General features: G+C 34.8%; 1 protein-coding gene across 4 annotated transcripts in view; it reads left to right on the forward strand.

The window, feature by feature from the left end:
• LOC111064549 (inactive dipeptidyl peptidase 10-like) overlaps positions 1-24,608 on the forward strand; it is a 389,533-nt gene extending 364,925 nt beyond the window's left edge. For all 4 annotated transcript variants that reach the window (XM_039442322.1, XM_039442323.1, XM_022352297.2 and 1 more), the window contains 11 exons: positions 1,519-1,642; positions 3,587-3,810; positions 5,957-6,121; positions 8,533-8,639; positions 10,011-10,138; positions 10,956-11,053; positions 14,404-14,595; positions 16,692-16,849; positions 17,621-17,832; positions 19,246-19,398; positions 22,851-24,608. In XM_039442322.1, the coding sequence (XP_039298256.1) occupies positions 1,519-1,642; positions 3,587-3,810; positions 5,957-6,121; positions 8,533-8,639; positions 10,011-10,138; positions 10,956-11,053; positions 14,404-14,595; positions 16,692-16,849; positions 17,621-17,832; positions 19,246-19,389 (1,552 nt within the window). In that variant the 3' untranslated portion in view covers positions 19,390-19,398; positions 22,851-24,608. The remainder of the gene's footprint in view (positions 1-1,518; positions 1,643-3,586; positions 3,811-5,956; positions 6,122-8,532; positions 8,640-10,010; positions 10,139-10,955; positions 11,054-14,403; positions 14,596-16,691; positions 16,850-17,620; positions 17,833-19,245; positions 19,399-22,850) is intronic.
• Positions 24,609-25,104: the final 496 nt, after the last annotated feature.

Here is a 25,104-nt window from a genome sequence, read left to right on the forward strand (position 1 = left end):
TAAAGGGTGCTACAAGTTTTATTTTTTTTATTAATTTAAAAGCAGCCCATTTCAATAAGTGTTTTTAAACAAAATACTGTAGTAGAAACCCTTGTACATCATGTAAAATTTTCTATTCATATATTTTGGATAACAATACTATCTTGTATTGTAGATTGTGTTGAATAGAACACAAATCTATTGAAATCGAACGAAATGAATATTTCGTAGCTCTTTGAACTTTTAACAGTTATTTATCAGTTGATTGAGTTCAATTTTTATTACTGTAGTTCCATACCATTCCATTCACATTCGAATCAGAACCAAATTCAAGAGCATGTACATTGAATGTTTTCAATGATTTTGATGTTTAATGTAGACTGACTTTCTCATTACTACAATAAAATCAAAGTAATGAACTTGAATGTGAAGGAACAACATCCAGTAACTACCGCATTCTACCAGCAAACTTGGAAACCCACTTGGTGGATTCGTTTAGCATTGCTTGTCTGTGATTGGCTGGAGGTGTGGCCATTTCAGAGTGGAGCTTAGAGAACGACCAATAGTAAGGCGTCATGGAATGGGAGATGGTAAAGAAACCTCTGATTGGCTGACTGAGCTTTCTGTGTGCCTGACTTGCTGGAGATCTTCATAAATTTATTTTTTGTTTTATAAAATTTGGGAGAAGAGCGGTTTTGTGCTAAGCCTATTTCTCTCTCTCAGTCATGACTACATATGAGCAATTTTTGATTTACTTTTTGTCTTATTCTCTTCTTTATTTTTTCCATTATATTTCTCATCTTTTAAGTTTTCTTTATTATGTAGTATGGTTATCTATTAATTGTGTAAAAAAGGCTCTTCATGGTATTGTCTGTGAGCCTTTATATGTATGTATATGTATATCAATAAATAAACGAATAAATAAATATGATTTGTAATTTTATTAATGAATGAATCAATCAACCAATACGTTTCATTAAAGTTGGTATAATTTAGAATGAAATATTTTCAGTGTGTAATTAAAGTAGATTTTCCTGATAGAATTAACCTGAGAAATATTCAATTTGAGTTATTTCTTGTTTCGAACTCAGGTTTAATCTTGTATTGAGGACGGACATGAGATAAATTCAGGACTTTTTATTAAAATAAGTAAATATCGAGCATATAATATGAAAGATCCATTTTATCAAGCACATACTAGAATAAAATGACTTCAAGCAAGCTTCGGGCGTATATATGCCTGTTGTACCTTTCCGTATTATATTACTGTATCGACAGAGAATAAATTAGTTAATGATGATCGAAATTTTGCAATATTCATTGATGTTATTCATGTCATTGTGAAATGAAATAAAAACATTCTTTATTTGACAGAGTTAGGACCTTTTAGTCCTCTCTACCGCTAAAACGTATGTGACAATTATTATTAGCAAGTATTGAATAGTATTGAATTCAACAAAGGCCTTTGTGTTGATGAGAATTTTAATTGTATGTGATAATGAATGGATTGTTTGATATGTTCACAATGTTTGATTGCAGAACACCATACCTCATTAGTGTAACATGGGGACCTGGTTTGAGAATAGCCGTTGTCTGGTTGAATCGGCGACAGAATGCATCAACGATTGTCATCTGTGCGGCTCCTAAATGGATTTGTGAAGATGTAAGTTTCATAAACTCTTTTTTCATAAACAATCAGAGTTGATCATAGGCTAGTTACACACACATCGTTTTTTGGATGTACGATTTTTTGCTGACCTTATGAATTCTATTAGATTTAACAGATGATGCCAAACATATGATGTTTGTTAATATCCCGTTCAATCTGATTGAATTCATAAGGACGGCAGAAAATCGATCTGTGTGTAACTGGCTTTGAAGATCAAGCCGTCAAGGCACCGACGTTTTACATTCAACTTATTCTGAAATTTCTGTTGATTTCGTGAAGCACTATATGAAAGTTTATTGGAAATAATTGTCAAACCTACTTTTTCATTTTAGCACTGTGATGCGTGTACATTGTAAACTCACAATTCACATTTTGAACAGTAAACCACAGAGTAATTTGTTCCAGAGAGTTTACTTTGTTTCAGAGTACTTTTTTAGAGTTAATAAAATTGAGAATTACTCCGAATTTGTGACTGGTGAAGCCACGATCTTTCTGTCTAGTTTAATGCGACCCTTGACAATTGGTTTTGAAGAATCATTATATATTTCTTATTCTGGTTTCGAAGTGCATTAAATCAATCTTTGGGGAAACTATTCAAGTAATTTTATCTTTCAAGTTATTTCTGTTCCCTTGGAATTCAAGTGCAAAGCATTCAAAGCATGACTGGAGAAGCTAAAAGGCAAAAGATGTATAGGCAGACCGAGGAAAAGATTAATGTCAGAACAGGCTTAATAAAAACAAAGTAATCCATGAAGAATACGACGATGTATAAATTATTTTATTCTACTCACCTGTAATGATATCCAAAGAGAGGATACATTTGAGAAGAAAGAAGGCCGAAAATAAGGTGGGAAGATGAAGTGAGAGACGATATCCAAAAAATGGGATATAGAGGATGGAGACAATCAACAGAGGACCGAGAAGCGTGGAGAGCTGTAGTGGAGGCGGCCAAAGCTCATATTGGGCTGTAGTGCTATAAAAAAATTCTACTCAATATTGGATTACGTACTTACATTAAGCAACTTTGGTGCTTCTATGGTGCTATGTATAGATAGCTCGCTGGAAATGCGCGCGCACTAGTACACCAAATTGCGCAGCTTTCTATAAACTGTCTATAGATTTGGTCTATAGCCTAGGCCTTCTCAAGACACCATGTCTTGTATCTTCTAGCAACTACTCTAAAATTCTCAATATTAACAAGTAATTCCTTTTTTACTACCAGTTGAAAATATACAGTCAAAACAGCTGATAGAACAGTCAAAACACGTTGGGACCTTACGTTTCTAGACTCAATTGAGGTCCACACGATGAGAATATCCTGCAACCTTACTACGTCGCATGAAGTCTCCTATTCTGTCGGGAAGTCAAAGACCAGTGATGTTTGTTCTCGCAACCGGATTGGTCCATAGACATGCCTTGTGGATAACCTGTGGCAAGACTCTGATACCAAAATCGGGAAACGTGTCTCGTAGAGTATATCAAACTTTAGAGATGGATTACTTGAAAAATAGACCACTTTCCACTTTACTACCACTATTCTTGATTTTTTGTAATATTTGAGAATATCCTGCAACCTTACTACGTCGCATGGAGTCTCCTATTCTGTCGGGAAATCAAATACCAGTGATGTTTGGTCTCGCAACCGGCCCGTAAACGAGGATTGGTCCATAGACATGCCTTGTGGATAACCTGTGGCAAGACTCTGATACCAAAATCGGGCAACGTGTCTCGTAGAGTATATCAAACTTTAGAGATGGATTACTTGAAAAATAGACCACTTTCCACTTTACCACTATTCTTGATTTTTTGTAAAATTTATCGCCCAACATGTCTCGTAGAGTGTATCAAGATTTAGGGACAGATACTTAAAAAATAAGCCACTTTCCACTTTATCACAGTTCTTGATTTTTTGTAATATTTTTGCTGGTTTTCCTGCAGTCTCACGTTGAAAGGAGTGAAGACGGTTGGCTTGAGCCAAGTCCTGTCTGGTTTTCGGACGATGCATCTTCTCTACTCACACGCGTTCCCGTGCGTGATGGAGAGGCTGGCTACTATTCACATGTGTGTCACATACGTCTCGACACACGACAGAAGACGCCACTCACACACGGCCAACTCACCGTTACAGATATTCTTGCATGGGACCACGTTAGTCATCAAGTGTGAGTACCGAACTGAAACATATCAAATCAAGTTCTATTTGTATTTTTCCGTTAGGGCAACTTTTGAATAGAAACAAAAATAGAAATCCAATTACCCTTTTTTAAAAATGGTTTACTCACGAGATGTTTCAGCTATAATGCCATTATCAAGTAATTGGAGAATAACTTGATAATTAATAAATTTTTCAATTAGGAATTTGGTGCAAGAAAGACCTCAGTCACAAAACGTAGTTTTGAGAAAATTGCATGTATACTTTATCTCAATATTATCACACCCAATCACTAGAAGTGTTCATATCAATGAAATTTCAATATTTTCTCTTTATTTTGCTACTGAAATTATGAATAAATAGCTTTTTATTACTTTTATATTTATCATAGAAAATAAGTCCACTGAGGTCTTTTTTGCATCCATCAACAGTTTTAAGGCAGAAAGTCATGTCTCTCAAATATATTCAATACGTTTATTGATCTATTGTTTAGAATATAAACTATTCAACTATTAAGATTGATACTCATAATAACCTGAAGCATAACCTAGCAAACCGTAGGTGCAGTGCTGCGATGCCATCAGAGTCAACGACTTGACGTTCAGCACTGATTATATGAAGAGTCTGCCAGCAAGCTGACAGAAAATTCCGTATAACTTGGTCAGTTTTCAAGATACAGCGATGAGATTTTGATGGCATGTGCTTGAAATGATGGAGAATGATTTTAACCGTTTGATGCAAAAACGACCTCAGCCGCCTGAGGTCGTTTTTGCACCCAGCTCCTTATTACTTGATAATGGCATTTATAGCCAAAACATGTCGTAAGTAAACAACTTTTAAAAAAGGGTACTTGAATTTCTATTTTTGTTTCTTTTCAAGTTTTATTTTATATGACAGCATATTCACAATCATAGCCTACAATGCAGAAAAATAATTAATAGATCATTGAATATGCTTGCAAACAGGAGTAAACTACATAAAAGTATAAAAGCTTGTCTAAAAAGGAAATATATCTCAATAACTTCATAATTAAAAACATGAAGCGCCTTACTTATAAACGATTCTCAATTGACTTTGCTTGAAAAGAATAAGTATCAGAATATCTTCATCTTAAGAGAATCAAGTTCAACTTTAAAAGTAAACTCTAAAGACATATAAATAAAATACTCTTTTTCTCTCTCAAAATTAATTAATTTCATGCTAGAAGTATTTATTAATTTCCTTATTTTCTCATCTTGCTTGTAAGGTTTGTAGCGATATTGCTCTTTTTTGCTTCTTCGATCCTATCCGTCCATCCTATCCATATCCGTCGATCCTATCCATATATTCTGTCATAAATTCTGTTTTTATTTCCCAACAGATCTTTGTTATTTTTCATTTTAAGAATGCTCTACTTTTAAGTTTATTCAACTATTCCACTTATTATTATTATATTATTATTATTATTATTATTATTATTATTATTTTATTATTATTATTATTATATTATTATTATTATTATTTTACTTTTTTCATTTAAAATATAGATTTGTTTTGTTTCATTTTACTGGTATTGCTTGTTAAATTATAATTTAGTATTGTATTGGAGGGTTAAGTGTAAGAGAGGGCCGACTGCGCCCTAACTTCGTCCTCCCAGGTATAAAATAATTGCAGTCATTCTATTCTATTCTTTAAAATATGAAGGGCCTAACTTTTCAAAAATTTTCAAGAACGATCGTAATCTTTATCTCATAAGTAAAAATCTCTGTAAACAAAGAATGGACTATATTTTTGATCTGGTATAATCATCTCAGGTATTTTGTCTGTTGACTATATAACACGCCACAATAAAAATATCAATATCTTGCTTTGAGATAGATAATTTTCAAAAGTTAGTTGTAATGATCCTTTATTTTCATATTCAACAATGATTATGTAATCTTTATCACGTTACTTGATAAAGTTTGATTATATTTAAATTCTATGATCTTTCATTCTGTGATCTATTATTTTCATATTCAACAATGATTATGTAATCGTTATCACGTGACTTGATAAAGTTTCATGATATTTAATCAACTGATCACTGGCATTTCACAAACTGGAAAGTTCTCATATATTTGATGATAATAGTTTATTTTATCAGCAATAAATGAGAAAGAAATTGAATTTTTCAGCTATTTCCGAGCCGCTCCTGAAGGGAAACCAGGGCAAAGACACATTTACAGGGTACTTGATAACGTTAATTCGACTGAAAATTCACAATGGCAGTGTTTAACTTGCCAGATTTATTTTGATAACTCAACGTCAGCTAATTCAACTAATTCAACTGCTCTCAACAGGTAAATCATTGATGTTTCTCAATAACTCTTACTCGTGATAAGATTGTTATCTACAATACAGCGATTATTTATGTATCTTTTGTAGCAGTGCTTTCATAGGGGTATTAACGATGTTGGATTAAGGCTCAACTCACACCTACGTAACTCAAGTCGAAAAGAGACTGTGACTCTAATCTCTTCTCGACGCAGCATGTGTTTTCAAATGGTAAACTCAGGCGAGTCGATTCTAGTCTCCACGACCAGACTGTGAGACATGCCCGGTTGCAGAGTCGTCACATAAAATCAAACATAGCTATGTGAAACATAGTTTAAAATCACTGACATAAATGGTTGGTCGTTGCACAGTCGTTTAACGAAGCCCATTTAGCTATATCTCGAATTAGCACCACACATAAGTCACACTCCAGCTCTAATAATTTTTTTCCGTACATGCTTCTATTCAACCAATGTCTTGGCTTCGGGGAAAGTTTCAATCGACATCACTGTGAACATACCTAAAAGATCTCACATAAAATTGATAAACAATATGGCGACTCTTGGCTTTTAGCGAGATTTCTCACCATATTTAGCGATTTGGAGGTTATAAACAACTTAAAAATCAGATGGTTTTTCGTAAACATCTTTAAAAAAAAAAGCTATCACAAACTCTTAAATGCATTTGGCAGGAGTAGATATTGGATTTAACAGCACGACTTCGGGCCCATAACTTGAATGACCGTTTTTAGCTATTGGAGACATAAATCAGCTCTTTTTGACGACTCTGCAACGAAATCATGTGTCTAGGGAGCTGAGTTTACTTTGACATCTGTGCAACGAAAAGTAGAGTTATAGGGTCATAAATAAGTTAAATGCTGATTTTAACTCTATGTGACGACTCTGCAACCGGGTATGAGTCGAGCGTCGAATCGACATGTTGGTCGAGCCTCGACTTGAGTTGCATAAAACCGTGCATTTTTAATGAAAGTGAGGTTATGTTTTATGAAGTGATGTTCTATCACTTTAGATAAGAAAATAATAAGAATTAGATAAGACAATATATTCATAATAATTATTATGAAATTTGTTACATGCGAAGTAGTGACTAATTGGATCTTATATTTTTCATTAAGTAAGGTTAGTAATGGAGTAGCATGGAACTGAAGTAGTGACATAGAGCAAGAAAGTCGTAGGTCGAGAGACTGGAGTATCCTCGACTGGAGTCGTACGATTTTAGTCGAGGTAGTGTGAGTTGAGCCTTAGACTCAACTCTTGCTGTTTGCGGGATCGATGCTGTAGTAGTACATTACAAAAAAATGATTTAAATAGCAAATAGTTCGACTTAGCTGGCTATCTCAAAGATCCTGAATTCCCTTCATGTTAATTAGTAGACCTTATCTACATCACTGAGGTGGAAACAGCGGAGGCTTAGATGCAAAGGAGAGCGTAGATGGGAGGATATGCCAGCAAAACCTCCCCTCATTAGAAAAGGGGCCTGCATGCATTTTTCAAAACTGCTCCGCTCTCTGCTAAGCTTTTCAGTACGCTCTACCTTGATCACTTTATTATAGATTGCGTAGTGTGTAAATAAACGTGAGTAATATGATTATAATATCTATAATTCTAACCTTATCTCGGACTTTGTCACCTATAGATTTGGAAGAAAAATAGCACAAGGACTACCTTATTATTTTATCTGGCAATGTTATTACATTAGTGTCATTTGCATTATAAATAAATTAAATAAATTTATTCAATAATATTAAAATAATATGATATAAATTAAATAAATGGAAATACAATTAGTAGCCTACCGTACGATAAAGGAAGCTTGTAGAGCAAGAAATCTAGAGTTCAACACTTGAAAATGATATAGTGAGGTCCTCGTTATAATGGCAGTGCTTGATTAGCAATGGTATTGCTATCCTTGTCTATCATTCAACAAAGCGGATACCGCTATCTCTTTCTCGCTTTGCTCTGATGCCAGATCGGCTTTTAAAAATGTAGAATTAATAATTAATTCACAAAATATTTCATCTAAATTATGAAAATTCATTATTAAATTATTGAAAAATATAATTTCTTGCTACAATAAAATATAATTGATTATTTTAAACGAGGATTAAACATTAATATTACATTAATGAACCTGTCAAGAAGGCATTGACTAGGCAGTGAGGATCGGCTCGTTGTTCTCCTATCTTTCTCCATTGCCATTATAACGTGGACCTCACTATAGAGTTCAACACTTGAAGATGATAGAAGATGGTGACATAACTGCTTTACACAATCTTCAATTAGATACTAATCTTTATTAACTTATTTATATTTTTTACTAACTTATTCTGTACTAATCATCGTTGTAAATATGTTACCAATAATGTGAGTGACGAGAAAATGAAAATGAATTAAATTTGATATTATTTTGATTACAGCACAATAGATTGGGAAATGTGGCCAGTGCAGTCTTCGAGTTGTCTATATGTCTCCGCTATTTTTTCTCCGGGCCCGAGACCCAAGTTCTATTTACTCCAATGTCTAGGTATGAACTTCCAATTCGTATCGTAATAGTTCAGTGTGATCATCCATGAACTTCTTGATTATAATTTAATTATTCATAATTTATTAGTTCGCGATGTTTCATCAAGTTCCAAACACTGTCTAACTATCCATTAATATATTTATTTATTGAACCACATTTATTTGCCTAAAAATTATTTGATTTTGTGGGTGAAAGAAAGGAGACGGGGCCGCCGAAAACAATGGACGAACAGGTTGAAGTTCTATAACTTCTATTATAGAAGTAATAGAAGTTGATAGAAGTTAATAGAAGTTCTATTCATAGTGACCCTTCAGTGGTCGCCTATTGTTAATGAATTTCGACATTTTCGTGGTCTATTGTTAAGGATTCTACTCCGAGGAATAAATTGGTGGACCAGCCTGGTTACTTAAAGCCATTTTCAGCTGTAAACCAGTGGTAGCCTACAGTTATTGGATAAACACACACATTACTATCGATTATAAGAACACATTTAGTCAGACTAAGAACGTATTTTGCACTTATCCTCAAGTCCTATTATATCAGTGTACACAAAAAAGTATAAGTTGTCCTTGCAAAGTTGAATATTTTATGTCAATTCTTCCATTCCTAAAATCATACAGGGTCGGAATTAGAAATTTGGTACTCCTAGACCCTCAAGTTTTTCCAACCCGACTCTAGTTATAGAGAACCTCTACTGAAACATATTTTTTAAATCTTCATCAGGTCTATTAGCTTAATTAGAAAACAAAATTGCTTGAGCAGCTTATCACGTAGCAGCTTCATAAGTATTGTATCATTTCAAGATACTCTGGTTTGTTCTTCTCGAGAATATTGGTGAAAAATTATTCTAGAGGGACCAGGCAGAACCAACTACAAGTTCTCCCACAAATATTTCATGTTATTACCCTAAGTTTCTAATCTGTGCCCTAATCTGTTAATTTCGTTTTTTTCTATTGATAATATTCCATCAGCACTGCAATATGCAATAATATGACAGCTCATCTATTTCACTATCCATGACGTACTGCAAGTTAATAATTCGTTTTGAACTATTTTTGAAAAATCCAAAAATGCTCCACTCGTGAGTACAAGTTTTTAATAACTATTGTTCAAAAATTTCACTGTAGTGTCGACAAAAATAGTTCAAAACGAATATGACAGCTTCAGGCATGTTTTACGAACAAGCTATATTATTAAAATAAAAAATTCTGAAGCTCATGACAATATCACGGCCTCTGGTTGTGATTATCAAAACAAGAATCACGAATTCAAAACTTCGAATTCATTAATCTGCTCTATGATGAACTCAAGTAGTCAGTCATAATTTTAAGTATCTTTGATTGGAAGTTTAATCTATCTTTTGAATTTTAGGTCCAGATGTGCCGTCTCTGATCCTCATGAACACAGTTTACAACACGAAAATAGCGACGCTCGATTCTAACTCATTGTTGTCTGAAAGGTATCAAGCTATTGCTCGTCCACAGGTCAAAACCTTTTCAGTGAGTACTATTTATTCATCTATTTGTATAGAATCACTTATCATTTAAATGATATTCGAAGAGGTAAACCAGGCAAACTCTCAAATTTCCTTTCTTTTAAACTTGGATCATAACTATTATTACTTATCATAATAATAGGTAACTGATCCTTATCATAGGTAATTCAAATGAAAACTAGAATCTAGTGACTGGAACTAGCCATGCAAAAATTCAGTTTAATAATCCTGAGCTAGTTCTAGGTAGATAAAACTAGGAGTATCCACATGTTTTCCAAAGATTCTTAGACAAAATTTGTCTAGATTCTAGCATTAATTTGCTAGGTCTACTAGCAGCTGTTGCTATGTTATTTTTTGTCCACACGCGGTTGCTGAGGCGACCAGAATATTTCTAGTTCCACCTAGGCCTAGCTAGTGCTAGCCAACTTCATTCAACCGATTCTTGAGAATTACTTATACTGAATTAGTAATACCTAGCTTTTATTCAATCTCATTCAAACATATCAAACATATATCAAGCAATTTGATCAATGGTTTCTCAGCGTTCAATTTATTGCATTTATTTGGAATATTACATCAATTCTATTTGTGATACATTCTTCGCTCAATTCGATATGCAAGATTGAACTCAATAACAAATATTTATATCAGGAACTTGGAATATTGAACCACCATTTGTTATAAATTATTTTACAGTCACAAAGTAATGTTTCATGGTTTCTACATGAAGATATAGGAGGCTGTATTTTGTCTTGCGCAAAGTCCATCAAAGTGGTTCCCATTTTTGATTAATCATGCTAAAAATTATTTCCTTGATACAGGTTGAAGTTGAATCCGGATTTCATGCTCAAGTACGACTGCTACTGCCATCAGGACTCAGAGAATTTGAAGACATGGTATTTCCCCTGATTTTACATGTGTAAGTATATGATTATTGGAATCGTTGAACATTGAACGTTTATTTGAGATTGAGTAATGATGAAAACTGAGAGGAAATATAATTCCAATAAATTTAGTCAATTATTGTTGATAAAGTTCTCAACACTAGAAATACGTTAATAACTTCTGGCCAACAAATAAGGTTATCAATATATAATAGTTGAAATGTTTGAACATTATTGAACGGTAATCAAACATATAAAGAAAATATAAAGAAAACTAAAAATCTCAGATTTTATTTCTCTTTATATTTATATTACAAGTAGCCCTATACAGAAAAGAGATAACATATATCAAGCAATTTGATCAATGGTTTCTGAGCATTCAATCTATTGCATTTATTTGGAATATTACATCAATTTAATTTGTGCTAATGAACTATAATTATAGAGATTATTTGGACGTTCAATCAGTTTTTTTGAGTCTCGTTCATTTATTTTATTATAGGCATACATTACAATAGTCCCATAATTATTAGGTTATGGGATTCAGAAGACTGCGATGCCCAAAACTGCGTCAATCCTGATTTTGAAGCAATCAGTGGTGGAAAAGTGTAAAAGTGTATGTGTATATACTTCACCACTGAATTATTTTTAGTACCATATAGTAAGGATACCGTTAAGATACCATTGCATTATTCATCTCTGATACTGTACTACGTAACGTATCACGTGATGTATTATCAGTGAATAAATAATATTCAATATTCAAGATCTAGATTATTTGTCTATGGTATTACTAACTTCACAAACTATCACATTCTATACGATACGTTCACATATTATTTCACTATCAGTACTTCACATATTATTCCCTTTGACAATTACTCTGATAATTCACATATTATTTCATTTGACAATTACTCTGATGTAATATCTCGGGTAGATTAGATATTAATAACTGCTTTTACCAAAGGGTAGACGTGGTTTAAATAAGGCTAATTTTTTTACTCTATGAAAGTTTGTTATATTTAAACATTTTCTCTACCATTGTTTACAACAATTTTGACTTTACTCTGGCTGCCAAGCCTAATACAAAAAAAAAACATTGAAAGAGATTTGGACTGGTACAATAAAACAAAGAAAAACCTATCGTTATGCAAATAAAGTTCGATCGCCCCTTGTCATTTGAGTAGGATTAATTTTGGGACTCACCCATAATGAAGACGTTGAAGAAATCCATTAAATGATGATTTGGGTGATCCACATTGGTGTCTGAGCGCGCTCCGTTCGCTTCAACGGTTAAAAGAAGAGTGCACGGAAAGAATGCAATTTTTGTCTCAGGTCCGACTCTTTCTAGGCCTACACGTGGAAACTAGACTACGGCAGAGCCGGAAACTGTTGATGGGACGAGTGGATGGAAACTATCTTTCCCAGGCTGGGATGCAAGCTAGGCAGTTCCCAACCCTGAGAAAGATCCTCACCTCGTCCATCGGTTGAAAAAAATGCAAGCTTTCCGTAGCCTATGCTAGGCAGCCAGCAAATAAAATACTACGTTCTAATTTTCACTAATTTCAATAACACTACTTCCAATTGCTTCCATTACACTGATAAGAGTAATTAGACTCTTACTAGGTCTTAATAAGAGCACAGAAACGAGAAACAACAACATTGTTCAGTACTTCGTGATAAGAGTCTGTACTCTGATGAGTGTCTCTTGGAAACTTTTAAAAACAAACAAACTATCGAATTTCTGTTGGCAAAAATTATAAGGCTAGGCGTTCATTGAGACGAGACAAGACATGACATGACATGACATGACATGACATGACATGACAATCATGACTTTGCTAGACGAGTTAATATAATATACTATCATTTTATAATTTTCATATAGTAACGGGGACGGCACTTGTGACCCGACATGAAGCTGGTTTAGAATCACGCCTCACGCTTAGCGCAGTTTTCTGGGAGAAATATTTCCTTTTAGACATATTTCTATCATATGATCACGATGACAACATGAATTGTACTATACGTTCTGTGAAACGAACTTTGATCATATTATTCTATAATCATGATCATATGATAGGAACGCGCATGGCACGAAAAAACTTACCTTGCCAACGAAACGACGCGAATCGTGTCTTGCAACGATAGCAATGCTATCGCACGTTGTTTCCGATTTGCACTAATCCATTCCTTTATTCATTCATTTAATCATTTCGAATTACACACTTACAAAAAAGTACCATAGGCTTACGTCCAAAACGGTTCTAATTCTAATTTTTACAACAATCCAAATGTAGTAGCTAGGTTATGCACCTTGCCAACGAAACGACGCGAATCGTGTCTTGCGACGATAGCATGCTATCGCACTTTGTTTCCGATTTGCACTAATCCATTCCTTTATTCATTCATTTAATCATTTCGAATTACACAACTTACAAAAAAGTACCATAGGCTCACGTCCAAAACGGTTCTAATTCTAATTTTGTACAACAATCCAAATGTAGTAGCTAGGTTATGCACCTTGCCAACGAAACGACGCGAATCGTGTCTTGCAACGATAGCAATGCTATCGCACGTTGTTTCCGATTTGCACTAATCCATTCCTTTATTCATTCATTTAATCATTTCGAATTACACAACTTACAAAAAAGTACCATAGGCTTACGTCCAAAACGGTTCTAATTCTAATTTTTACAACAATCCAAATGTAGTAGCTAGGTTATGTGTCACTTCAACATTCTTCAATTACACACTCAATTTGCAATTCAAAACACACAAAAATCATTTCTAAATTGGAAAATCACTTCTAAATTTGAATTAAATCAATTACGCGATTTAAAAAAAGGGCGTGCTATGTTCGTCACGCCACAAGTGCAGGTCTCTTTCCACTAGGGAGTCTTATTATTTATATTTCGGAAATTTAACAATTTATTATTTGATACCCTTATTAGGACTTTTAATTTCCATAAATTTATGATGTTTGTATCCTTTATTATTTAATTTCTTAAGCTTTTCCTTAGGCTTATTGTTTTTTATTGCTTGTTCAAGTTTTATGGTATATAGAATTTTATTATTTAGATGCGTCTTGTCCAGTGCCAGTCGTGTCGCATCTTGTCGTGTTGCCAATTTGTGCTGGTTCATCACTTCCACAAGTGCTTAAAAACGTTGTGCCACACACGCTAGTCGCGTCTCATTATTATTTGTAATAAGCTTAAACCTAGTAGAAATGAACAACGTATTTCTTGAATCACGGTGTAGTAAACAAAGTATTTCTTAAATCAGGGAGTAATGAGCAACGTATTTCCTTATTCCGAGCCATCAACTTCTCTACGAACAATTTTGAATTTGGGAAATTGATGATGATGTGTGTTGTGTCCAGAGGTAACCTGGGCTCTCAGGCAGTGGACGAGAGATGGCAAGTGGACTGGAGCACCTACCTGGTGAGTGGCCGCAACTTCATAGTCGCAGAGGTGGATGGAAGGGGCTCTCCCATGCAGGGCGATCGCATCAAGCATGCGCCACTCAATCGCATCGGATCTCTGGATGTCGACGACCAAATCGCTGTTATCACGTTAGTATTCAATGTCAAAGTGTTCAATTATTCATAGAGAATAATAATAATAATGGAGCCTACAATCATCAATCATTCAACACTCTTACATACCAATGTGAAATAAAACATAATATAGACAATAGAACATATAAAATAGCAGCATCATTCAAGGAAATAACATACAATATCGTCTTTTTTTTCTTTAGGGCTACTTCTGACTATAAATTTGAGTACACTTATTAAAATTATATAATCACGACATGTATCGGCTGTATAATACAATTATCAAGTCTTTATCTTTATCATTATTGATAATGGCATTATATAGCCGAAACATGTTTTGATTAAATAATTTTGAAAATGGTACTCAGATTTATATTTTCATTTAAATACAATATCGTGTATGCTTCCAATTTCATCAAATAATTTAAATTTTTTTTAATCCTTCAACCCTGGAACTTTTTCTTGCCTTTTTCGGATGGAGAGCCAAGTCTCAACTTATTTTATACAGACTATAGTGAGGCCCACGTTAAAATGGCAGTGAAAAATACTGAAGACAAGCGTTGTCGTTTCTCTGTCTTGCCAGTTGCCACTGCCTTCTGTAGAAGATATCTGATACCGGTAACTCTGATGTAATATGAATGGAATGAAATGAAAATGAAAATTACAATGAAGTTCATTCTGCCTTTGAGTGATACAACAATTAAATACAATCATCATTTCAGAATTATACTAGCAGCATTTTCTCATAGACGCTGCTAGTTTTAATTTATTCTATATATACAATTCATAATAATAGAGGTGGGAGTTGCTCAATAAAATGAATTACAATTATTATCTGCGGCCATTGCGGTACAATGATAAGAGATTTATAAGAAAATATTGTTTACAGAGATCGAAACTTGGAGTCAAAATTTAGTTCAATTTAGCTGAAAATTGAACGTCGAATAAGACAAAACACAAAAATTCATAAAACAGTTTAAAATACAAGCTGAACAAAATATCAGCTGTTTATTCTTATTTAAAATTATCAATTATATTTTATTCGTTAACACCATATACTTTCAATTCATCATCCTATAACAGTTAATTCTTCCAAACAATAATGAATCGAATGAATTAATTAATTAAATCAGATATACAGGTGTGTCAGCAATACCCTATAGAAAGCAGAAAAGTTGGAGAATCGGCAACGATGTTCTGTTTGTTATCTTACTTTACCGCCATCATAACGTACACCTCACCTTAGGAAAATAGCAGCGTCGCAAATAAAAGTGAACAAACAGTCAGGAGAGAACTACAGGAGTGAACCGTCAAAAATATCTGGTCCCGCTGAGATTCGAACTCGGGCCACTGGTTTACGAAGCCAGCGTGTAGATCACTAGACCACGGCTCCTCCACAGAAGAAGACAGTTTAAATTGGAAGACCCTCTCACAAGTCGTTCAGTCGAGCCAGCAGTGCATCTTTTGCAGTCCATACTACCAGGGCCGCAGAACACAGTACTAGTTGATATAGTGAGGTCCGCGTTACAGTGGAGAAAGATAAAATTAACCTTAAAGTATACTCATTATAGAGATATACAAGAAACTCTAGATATTTAAAATCGTGGTTTATCAATTTAACAAACAGGTTCCTGGTAGGAGAGCCTTGCCAATTTTTTCTGCTTTGCCACTGCCTACTATAAATAATAGCTGATACTGGTTTGTTTATAGATTTCTTCCTCTCAGTTTATTCTGTAAGTTATTTTTGAATGTATTGTATATTTGAAGTCATCATTATTAGTTTGTTTGATTACATTCTTGTATAACTCATCTCTTAATAGTTTTATTTGCTTAATTAGATTTATCAATGACGACCTAAATTTCTGTGTCAAGTTACTTTCTACAAGATTTTCTTGTGAATCTTTCATACCTCTTTTTAAAATGTCAGTGAAATTCTCCCATCCCTTATCAACCGATGTTGCTGGTATTTCTCTATCCCAATCAATCGACGATAAAATATTATCCAACTTTCTATAATTGATAAGGTTTATTTTATTGAAATTTTCATGCGAATGAGAGATATCTACAAATTTCAGTTTAGGATATACCTAACACAATTTTGATGCTTCCAGGTATTTGAGGGACAACTTGAAATTCATCGATAGAGAGAAAATGGCTGTTTGGGGAGAAGGTTATGGTGGCTTTGCAACGGCAATGATACTCTCGCAGGACCCCTGGTTATTCAGCTGTGGAATGGCTATCTCTCCAATAGTCAGCTGGGCACACTACAGTAAGTTAAATCAAATCAAATAATTTTATTGACCGAAAACAAGGCATTATATACAACTTACAATATCCATCCAAAGTTTCAGATAACAATATTACATTTTGAATGATTTTGACATTTTGAAAATTAAAGTAAGCTTTAAAACTAATAGACATTAAGAAAAAAAACAGTTTCTGCTACAATAAAAATACTACTTGCTGAATTGGATAATATAATTTACGTGCAAGTAGGAACACAGCTTTAATTTTTTTGTAATGCTTCATTCACACACACATTCACACAACTTTCACTCCATGAATTTTTGCACTTGGGCAAAAATTTAAAACTTAGAACCATTAGTGCACTTTTAATTGAGTTTCCTTTTTCAATTTATTTATACCTAGTGAAAGAGTTAACCCAAAGCAGTAAACAAATTTTCAATTGCATCAGGCGATTGTGATAGCAGCCACTTGGAAATTTGCTTTTTAAAAGAATGATAATTTTTGATTTGTTTTATAGCAACGGGTACATGATTGAAGAATTTTGGCCCTTAAAACACAAAAGATTTTTGAAAACATTTACTGTAGGATTTAGGGTGTTTCAACATATTGTTAGTCATAATTGTATATTGTATTTCACCTGTTTTGATCCTACTCATTTCGATGAAGTTATCAATAATAGAATCAGAGAATTTAATTGATAGATTTTTTAAGCGTTTGTGCTATGAAACTAACTGGTTTCTAATATGTGATCTTTTTAAGAGTTTTGATCATTTGATTGACTTTTTTTATCCAGATTCAATGTGGACGGAACGTATCATGGGAACTCCTAATGTGACTGATAATTACCGCGGATATGAGGAATCTGATGTGTCGAAACGTGCTGGCAACCTGAGATCAAAACCTCTTCTCCTGGTCCATGGAACAGCTGATGAGCGAGTGCCCTATCAACACTCCATGATACTCGTCAGAGCATTGGTCGATGTTGGAGCGCTCTTCAGGCATATGGTAGTAATGCTAATTCGATATTTCATTTCAAATAAGATCAAGAAACTCTATAGTCGGTTCTGGGAGCCGGAGGATAATGTAAACAAACATCAATTCGATATTTCAATTCAAAAAAACTCATTCAGATGTTCTATAGTCGATTCTGGGAGCCGAGAGATAATGTAAACAAACATCAATGAGATATTTCAATTCAAAAAACTTATTCAGATGTTCTATAGTAGGTTTTGGGAGCTGAGAGATAATGTAAACTAACGGCCAGGATAGCCAAGACGACTATGATATCGATATTTTGTAACCAATATAGGTACTAAAATAACTAACTAAACTGAACTAGTCAACCAACTAACTAATTGATAATTAAAACTAATTGGGCGTTAATAGCAATATTAACAGCGGATACGAGTCAACAAACAAGCTTTTCTACGCACACAAGCGCAAACTTTCAGTTACTGTTAGGTCTCCTTTCGATGAATCGATTATAGACATCTCATCTGAAATATCATATTCGCGTACTTAGTTACTGTATTCAAGTAACTTTGCAAGTAGGAGTTGAATAATCATTATTGTGTGGAGCCCATCGAGTGTAGAATGTATACTCCCTGGTGGAGCCGTGTGTTTCGCATTCTTGTACGGCTTCTTCAGACCAACTAGAGAGTAGCCTCTAATACAAGGTATGAAATGGATTTTAGTGAAGTAAGTGGGAAGGTAGATGCAGGCATTTGGCTGGGTGATTATGAATGAGCAGGACAAGTGTTTGACTTGCAAGCCAAGTCTCAAGTTTTCAAACTTCGAGTAAAATTATGTGAATAAATTTCCTAGCTCCCTCGAAACGGTTACCTTGCTATATTACGGTTTCCTTACAATATTTTCTCGCAAGACAACCAAATTCTGTAGAAACAGGAGTAGATGCTGAGTAAATCATACTTTAGCAAGCACGACTTGAGTGTATCCAGAGCTGTTCACGAATGAAGACCCTTCCAAAAGAGAACCGAGAGCATAGCACTTATTCTGTGCGATTAGAATGTCTTATTCTCGAAGGGAAGGTTCACGTTTGAGATTCCATGTTAGGTACCTTATGAGCACGCATGAGGTCACCATAGGAGGTTCCGTATAGATCATATAGGTTCCGCATAGATCATATGAGATCTCACGTATGAGACCCGCATAGGGGGTCTCACGTATAGGTTCCGCATAGATCATATGAGATCTCACGTATGAGACCCTAATACTCGAATACGTATTTCATATTTCTCATTTCGAGCCTTGTGTATATGAATATTATGTTCCAATTACTTTGAGGATACTTCATAGTTTCATAAGAAGTAACTAGTAGGCCTACCAATTTTTTTCAGACTCGACCGGTTTAAGGTATTCATAGAATTATATTACTATTACTATTTTGTTTGTTGATAGACGTATCCAGATGAGGGACATGACTTGAATGGGGTTCGCACTCATCTTCACCATGCTATGGAATCGTTTCTTGATGACTGCTTTGGACCACTTGATTTCGCCGACTGGGAAGTCGGTACTGGTTTCTTTTCTTTACGTCAATAGCAGCTACATGTGAGTATTGTTATTCCACTAATGACTTAGGTTTCTGGAACTTAGGTTTGAAACTTAGTCAAACGTAGGTTTAGTCAAATGTAAGTATTGTTACTAGTGACCAATTGAATAAACAATTTATACAGTAGTAAATGAGTAGATAATAATTCATGAGAATGAGAGAACAATATTATAAAAAGATGTATAATTTAACATGTATTAACTAATTTTATTGAAATATTAGATGTCAGTGAACAAGACCAGATACTGAACACATTCAAATTAAATTTAATAGATCAATATTTTGCTGATGATGTCAACATGATGTGCTTAGGCTTGTGCGTGGGCAATGAGATGGATGACGATGATAGAGAAGAGTGAGCAGGGCAAATATCATTCTGAGGTGCTACTGTAATTACTAATTTACTCTCAGCTATCCCCTACTTGGGTAATAGATTAGTTACATGAATTTGAGGGGGATTTTCAGTAGAAAACCCTACTTTAAACCGGTTTTTTTCATTCGATTTCATTTTACCTTTCATTCTTTGTGTAATTATTATATTTCACTTAATCTTTTTACATGAAAAAGGATCATCTAACCCTCTAGGATTACTTAATAAAGTTGATAAAATTAGATTTCACCCCTACTTCACTATTAAAGATATCTTTGGGTTTATAATTATAATATTATTTTTTTTCTTTATTAGTATAAAAATTTCAATCACAACCATAATTGTATTTTTATTAAATTCACTAATTTATAATAAACTTATTGATTTAAATATTAATGAAAATCAAGTTATGAAACTTGATGAACTATCCTACCCACAATTATTCATTTCTTCGTTGCAATCCGAAAAACGTGACATTTTTTCCAAAAAACGTGACATTTTTTCCAAAAAACGTGACATTTTTTCCAAAAAACGTGACATTTTTCTTACAGCTTTATCACGCAAATTGTATTATGCAAGCCATAGTGCTAATTACTCCCTTCCCTCATTTAATCAAGTTTATTTCAATTTTAATCTATTGATAATCTGTATTTTTGGTTTTCCGTTCTCACTGTTTCAGATGGGATACGGTTGAATATTGAGCTTTCCTTTGTTAAAATTATACCAGCGATATTCAACAATTTCTTGTAACTTCTATTTGACAGCTCAAAACTGAGCTGATATCCCATTGGTTGGAAATGCTCCATTTCACGAAATGGCGTCTCAAATTTGTCATCGACCAATGAAATTCGTCGTGGGAGTGTTCTAGAACGTTCTCGCTTGTGATTGGTCTAAAGCATTGTTAGTATAGTTTATCGTTTAAAATCAAATGGGACAGTCTCAGAATTATTGTCAGATCATAGGTGATGAAAGTTGATTTAAGTAGTTTTGAAGTACAATTTTTTTAAGTAGTTAATTATAGTAAGTAAATATAAAGAAAAAGAAAAATAGTTTATATCTTATTAACACACTCGCAATGTTATTCAAGTCGACGGTTTTGCATTTATTTCTCTGTTTATATTTATGTTCCGCATTTACGGCGAAACGCGGTAATAGATTTTCATGAAATTTTACAGGCATGTTCCTTTTTGAATTTCCCGTCGACATATATAAGAAGTTTTTTTCAAATTTTACATTTCAAGGATAATACAAAAGGAAAGGGGTCTCCTTCGAACGCCAATATTACCATAAATATCAGACTATCGTTATAATTATATTAGACTACCATAAATCTTTGTCGAGTGGATTATTGATTGCATGCAATGACTCATGCAATTAATATCTCAATGTAACTTAGTAAATAAATAATCAGCTGTCGTCATAACGTAGACCACACCAAAGGTAAAAAGCACCTAGTTAGTCGACCCCCTTCAGTCGAGGCTTTTCGCTTTTCTTTTGCTGTTCAAACTACCAGGCTCGCATAGCACCGTAGCAGTTGATATAGTGAGATCCTCATTATAATGCTAGTGGTGAAAGATAGGAGAGCAGCGTTATCGATTCTCTGCCTTGCGACTGCCTGCGATAGAGGATAGCTGATACCGGCAACTCTGATGTAATAAATATTAACTGTTGATTATTGCTCGAAATAATAAATTATATTTATTTTGTCAAAAACTTTATTTTCATCGGATGAATAATACATTTTGATAATTGAGATTGAATATTCTGTTAATCAATTATATTTCAACGTTGTTGAAAAATGATCGCGCAACGTTGCAGAGCTAGAAAAGGATAGCACTATCTGCTTCATTGAATGATAGACAAGGATAGCAACACCAACGTTAATCAAATACTGCCATTATATAACGTGAACCTCACTATAGTATTAGTGAGTAATAGTAATATAGTATACGTTTTGTAAGTTTTAAGTTTTATAAGTTTTGTAGCATAAGTTTTATAAGTTTATATATAGTATGAGTTTTATAACCTCATTATAGTATAAGTTTTCAACTTCATTTATTTGAAAGAATTTTACAGTATTTACGCTAATCGCGAGGTCTACTGTTCACAGAATAACTTTTAGTTTCAATACATGAAACCCTTTGATATCGATGCTTACTCTTCACACATTAGTCATTTCTCATTACTCATCATTTCATTCGACTCATTTATTCATTTTTCATTACTCATCAACTCATTTGACTCATTTATTCATTCACTCTTTACTCATTTATTATTCGATATCGATGTGTGAGACCTAAAATCGCTGCTAAAATCGCGGCCAATACTTGCAGTAACTATGAGTATTGAGTTGTAAGTGGACATATCATTACTTAATATTTTTTCTGTCATGTTTCTCTTTCTCCTACATGTTTTCTTCTGTCTCACATCATTTTTCCATCTATATGCTTCAGCCCATGTCTATTATGGGGAATGATGTCTATTCTGTCAATACCTGTCTATTTCACATGAGAAACCATAATTGGCTAGCTATTAGGGTGACATTCATTTCATACCTAGATTTCAGTTCATCTGAAATCAGCTGTTTGGTCAACGTTTTCGTTCATTGTGTTTATTATCTAAGATTATTAAAACATTTCGAATAATACCATCATATTGCCATTCAGAAACAAAAACTAAAACCCTAACATACCTATCTATCTTTGAAACATAATTGAACATGGTGTGATGTATAGATGGACTGACCCTCCCAGGTATTTTATCCTCTTTTCTCTCCACCGTACAACACCATGCAGTTTTGTAGTTGATTGTTTTTCCTCTAATTTGTTTGCTCTATGTTATGTTTATGTTTGAAAGGACGGATTCAAGGATCCAAAGATTCAAAGAACCTTACACATCAACCGAACCTTATTATGTGTTAGTGTAAAGCCTATGCTCTATGTTAGTTCTGTGTTGTTTTCATCGTGCTTTTGTGTGTTCAAATGAATTATTGTATTGAACAAATTCAAAATACTGTAAATCGAATTGAATTTTCAGGTTTACTTCAATGTTTCCGAATCAAAAGTATGATTTCTATTTCAGAATGACTGCATGTCGGAGTCGACTGATGGTGACTGCGAATACTGAACCCTCATCAGTATCAGTATCAGTGCAGGCGTCAGTCATCACACAAACGTCGGTAACATCGAGATCAACCTATCTCCTAGATAAAAAATGTGCTGAATGTTATCTTCTGCGTGCCTAATAGTTTGTTGTGTATATTAAGTAGGTGTTGCTTCCTTAATCTCCAAAATCCCGCAGCGCTAACTCACATAGCCTGCTGAAATAACCTCAATACAAATGAAATATTCCTCTTACAACCATTAATCCGGTTTGTAGATTTCATCGGAAATTTACTGCAACTCCGATATTGCAGTTCATGATAAATGATCCCCATGAGTGCTCGACGAGCTTGATGTATAATTGTCGTATTCTAGAATTAAGGCCATATTTATTGTGCATATTTGCATGCTGTGTGCATGAGTGGGTAATTTAAGCTCCTCTCCCCTTTATAAAGATCTCTAGCCTCAGTATTACTACTAATATATTATATAAGAGGCTTTATCTTGAGCTTAATTGGTCATAGAGATGTCTCCTCTCCACATTCCTATGACTATAAAGTTGTGTGTACCCTTGAAGAGAGATATCTGTTTATTTATGAGAGAACCATAAAAATTTCCCTTCAGGGAAGTATAATTTCCCGAAATGTGAGTAACTTGAGCTGGGTTCACACTATGTAGCTTTTGCTATATAACAGATCTATTTATAAATACAAATCAGCTATCTGTTGCTCCGTCAGCTATATTATCACAGAATTGATACAGAATGGAAACTGTCAATCAAACGCCTATCAAACCAATGCTTTTTACATGGCACACATACTAGACACGTCACGTGACCTTAGGAAGTTCCAATCCTGGTCTTCTGATTGGCTCGCGGCAGTGAACGAGATCAATTGATCCTCCCATCAATACTATTACAATGCGGAGAACTTCCTAACAAGATAGCGGATTATTGTGCCAGGGTACTAGCCGAGTTTCCATATTGTATGTATACTGTGATATTATGTCGCTTCGCTATATGTTACTCTGCTATGAGTAAATTTGACGCTTATTATGCGAGCTACATAATATAGCCTGAGAGAAACCAGAGTGTTCAGTTCACAGTCAGATGAAGAAGGAAGCATTGAATTGGAGAACTGAAGAAAGGAATTGAAATTTGTAGGCTGTATTCTCATAGGCTGCTTTTCGTTGTTATATCCAAGTGAACTTGAGTTTTTATAGTGTCCCTTTCACGAAAAACATATTTGAAGTTTTTGTTGGGCTGTGGGGACGATACATATTGGGCCAGCTAGTGGCGGGAGAGCGATGGGTCTTATCGTTTTCCAGCGATGGGATGGCCTACGGGGAGGCGGTTGCTGGGGAAACTGATTATGTGGCCCTGAAAAGGGTCAAGGGAGGTAGTGACAGCTACGTCTATAGCCGGAGGGAATGAGGAGGCAGAGGGTGTTTCCAGCCCTTAGGACGTCCTTGGATCCGGGGTCTGCCCTTCTGGAGAGATAGCCGATGATGAGGGCGGCAGTTCCTTACAGGCAGCAGCTTACAGGGAACAGGCCGCGTCGTCCTCTTCACTGGCTACGGATCAGGCCGAGTGGGACGCCACTGAAGACGTGTTTGAAATCGGCCTTCCAATAGGCTAGGTCGGCCTCTTCCTCCGATGTCAGCAGGTCCAGCAACTCTCTTCCCTCTCCAACCACATGTGGGCCGGGTCGTAGCACTACCTCCATAAACAAAGCCATAGTGCCTGATAGGTGGTTGATGGTCAGCACTATAAGGTTAGCACAGGTATTAGCTCCTTCACCAATAAAAACACTAGCTGATATAGATCAGCTAAAATGAATGATTTTTTATTGGTGCATGAGCCCTACCTGTACTTAAGTTAGAAGAATGCACTATGGCTCTGTTTATGGAGGTAGTGGTCGTAGGCCGTCACCCCGGCCGTCACGTCGGCACCAGCTGGAGAGAGCCCACAAGCTACCCCACTCACCAGTAAAGCACGGTAGCTTTCTTAATGACAGGTACACATTGGGCGGTTTCTGCAGCAGCAGTAATTTCGCCGTCACTGCCATTCGAGTAGCAGTCTATAGACTTGAATGGAAGCTTACACACTGGGTGGCAGAAACGCCGCGCGGCCATATTGCCGTTGGCGGCAGCTTTGCAGCCGTCCACTGCCACTGCGGCTGGCGGTGTTTTTGCCGCTCTTGTCTACGCAGTGGCGTACGTGACCAAATGGGTGT

This window comes from Nilaparvata lugens, chromosome X (genome assembly GCF_014356525.2).
Source record: "Nilaparvata lugens isolate BPH chromosome X, ASM1435652v1, whole genome shotgun sequence".
NCBI lineage: Eukaryota > Metazoa > Arthropoda > Insecta > Hemiptera > Delphacidae > Nilaparvata > Nilaparvata lugens.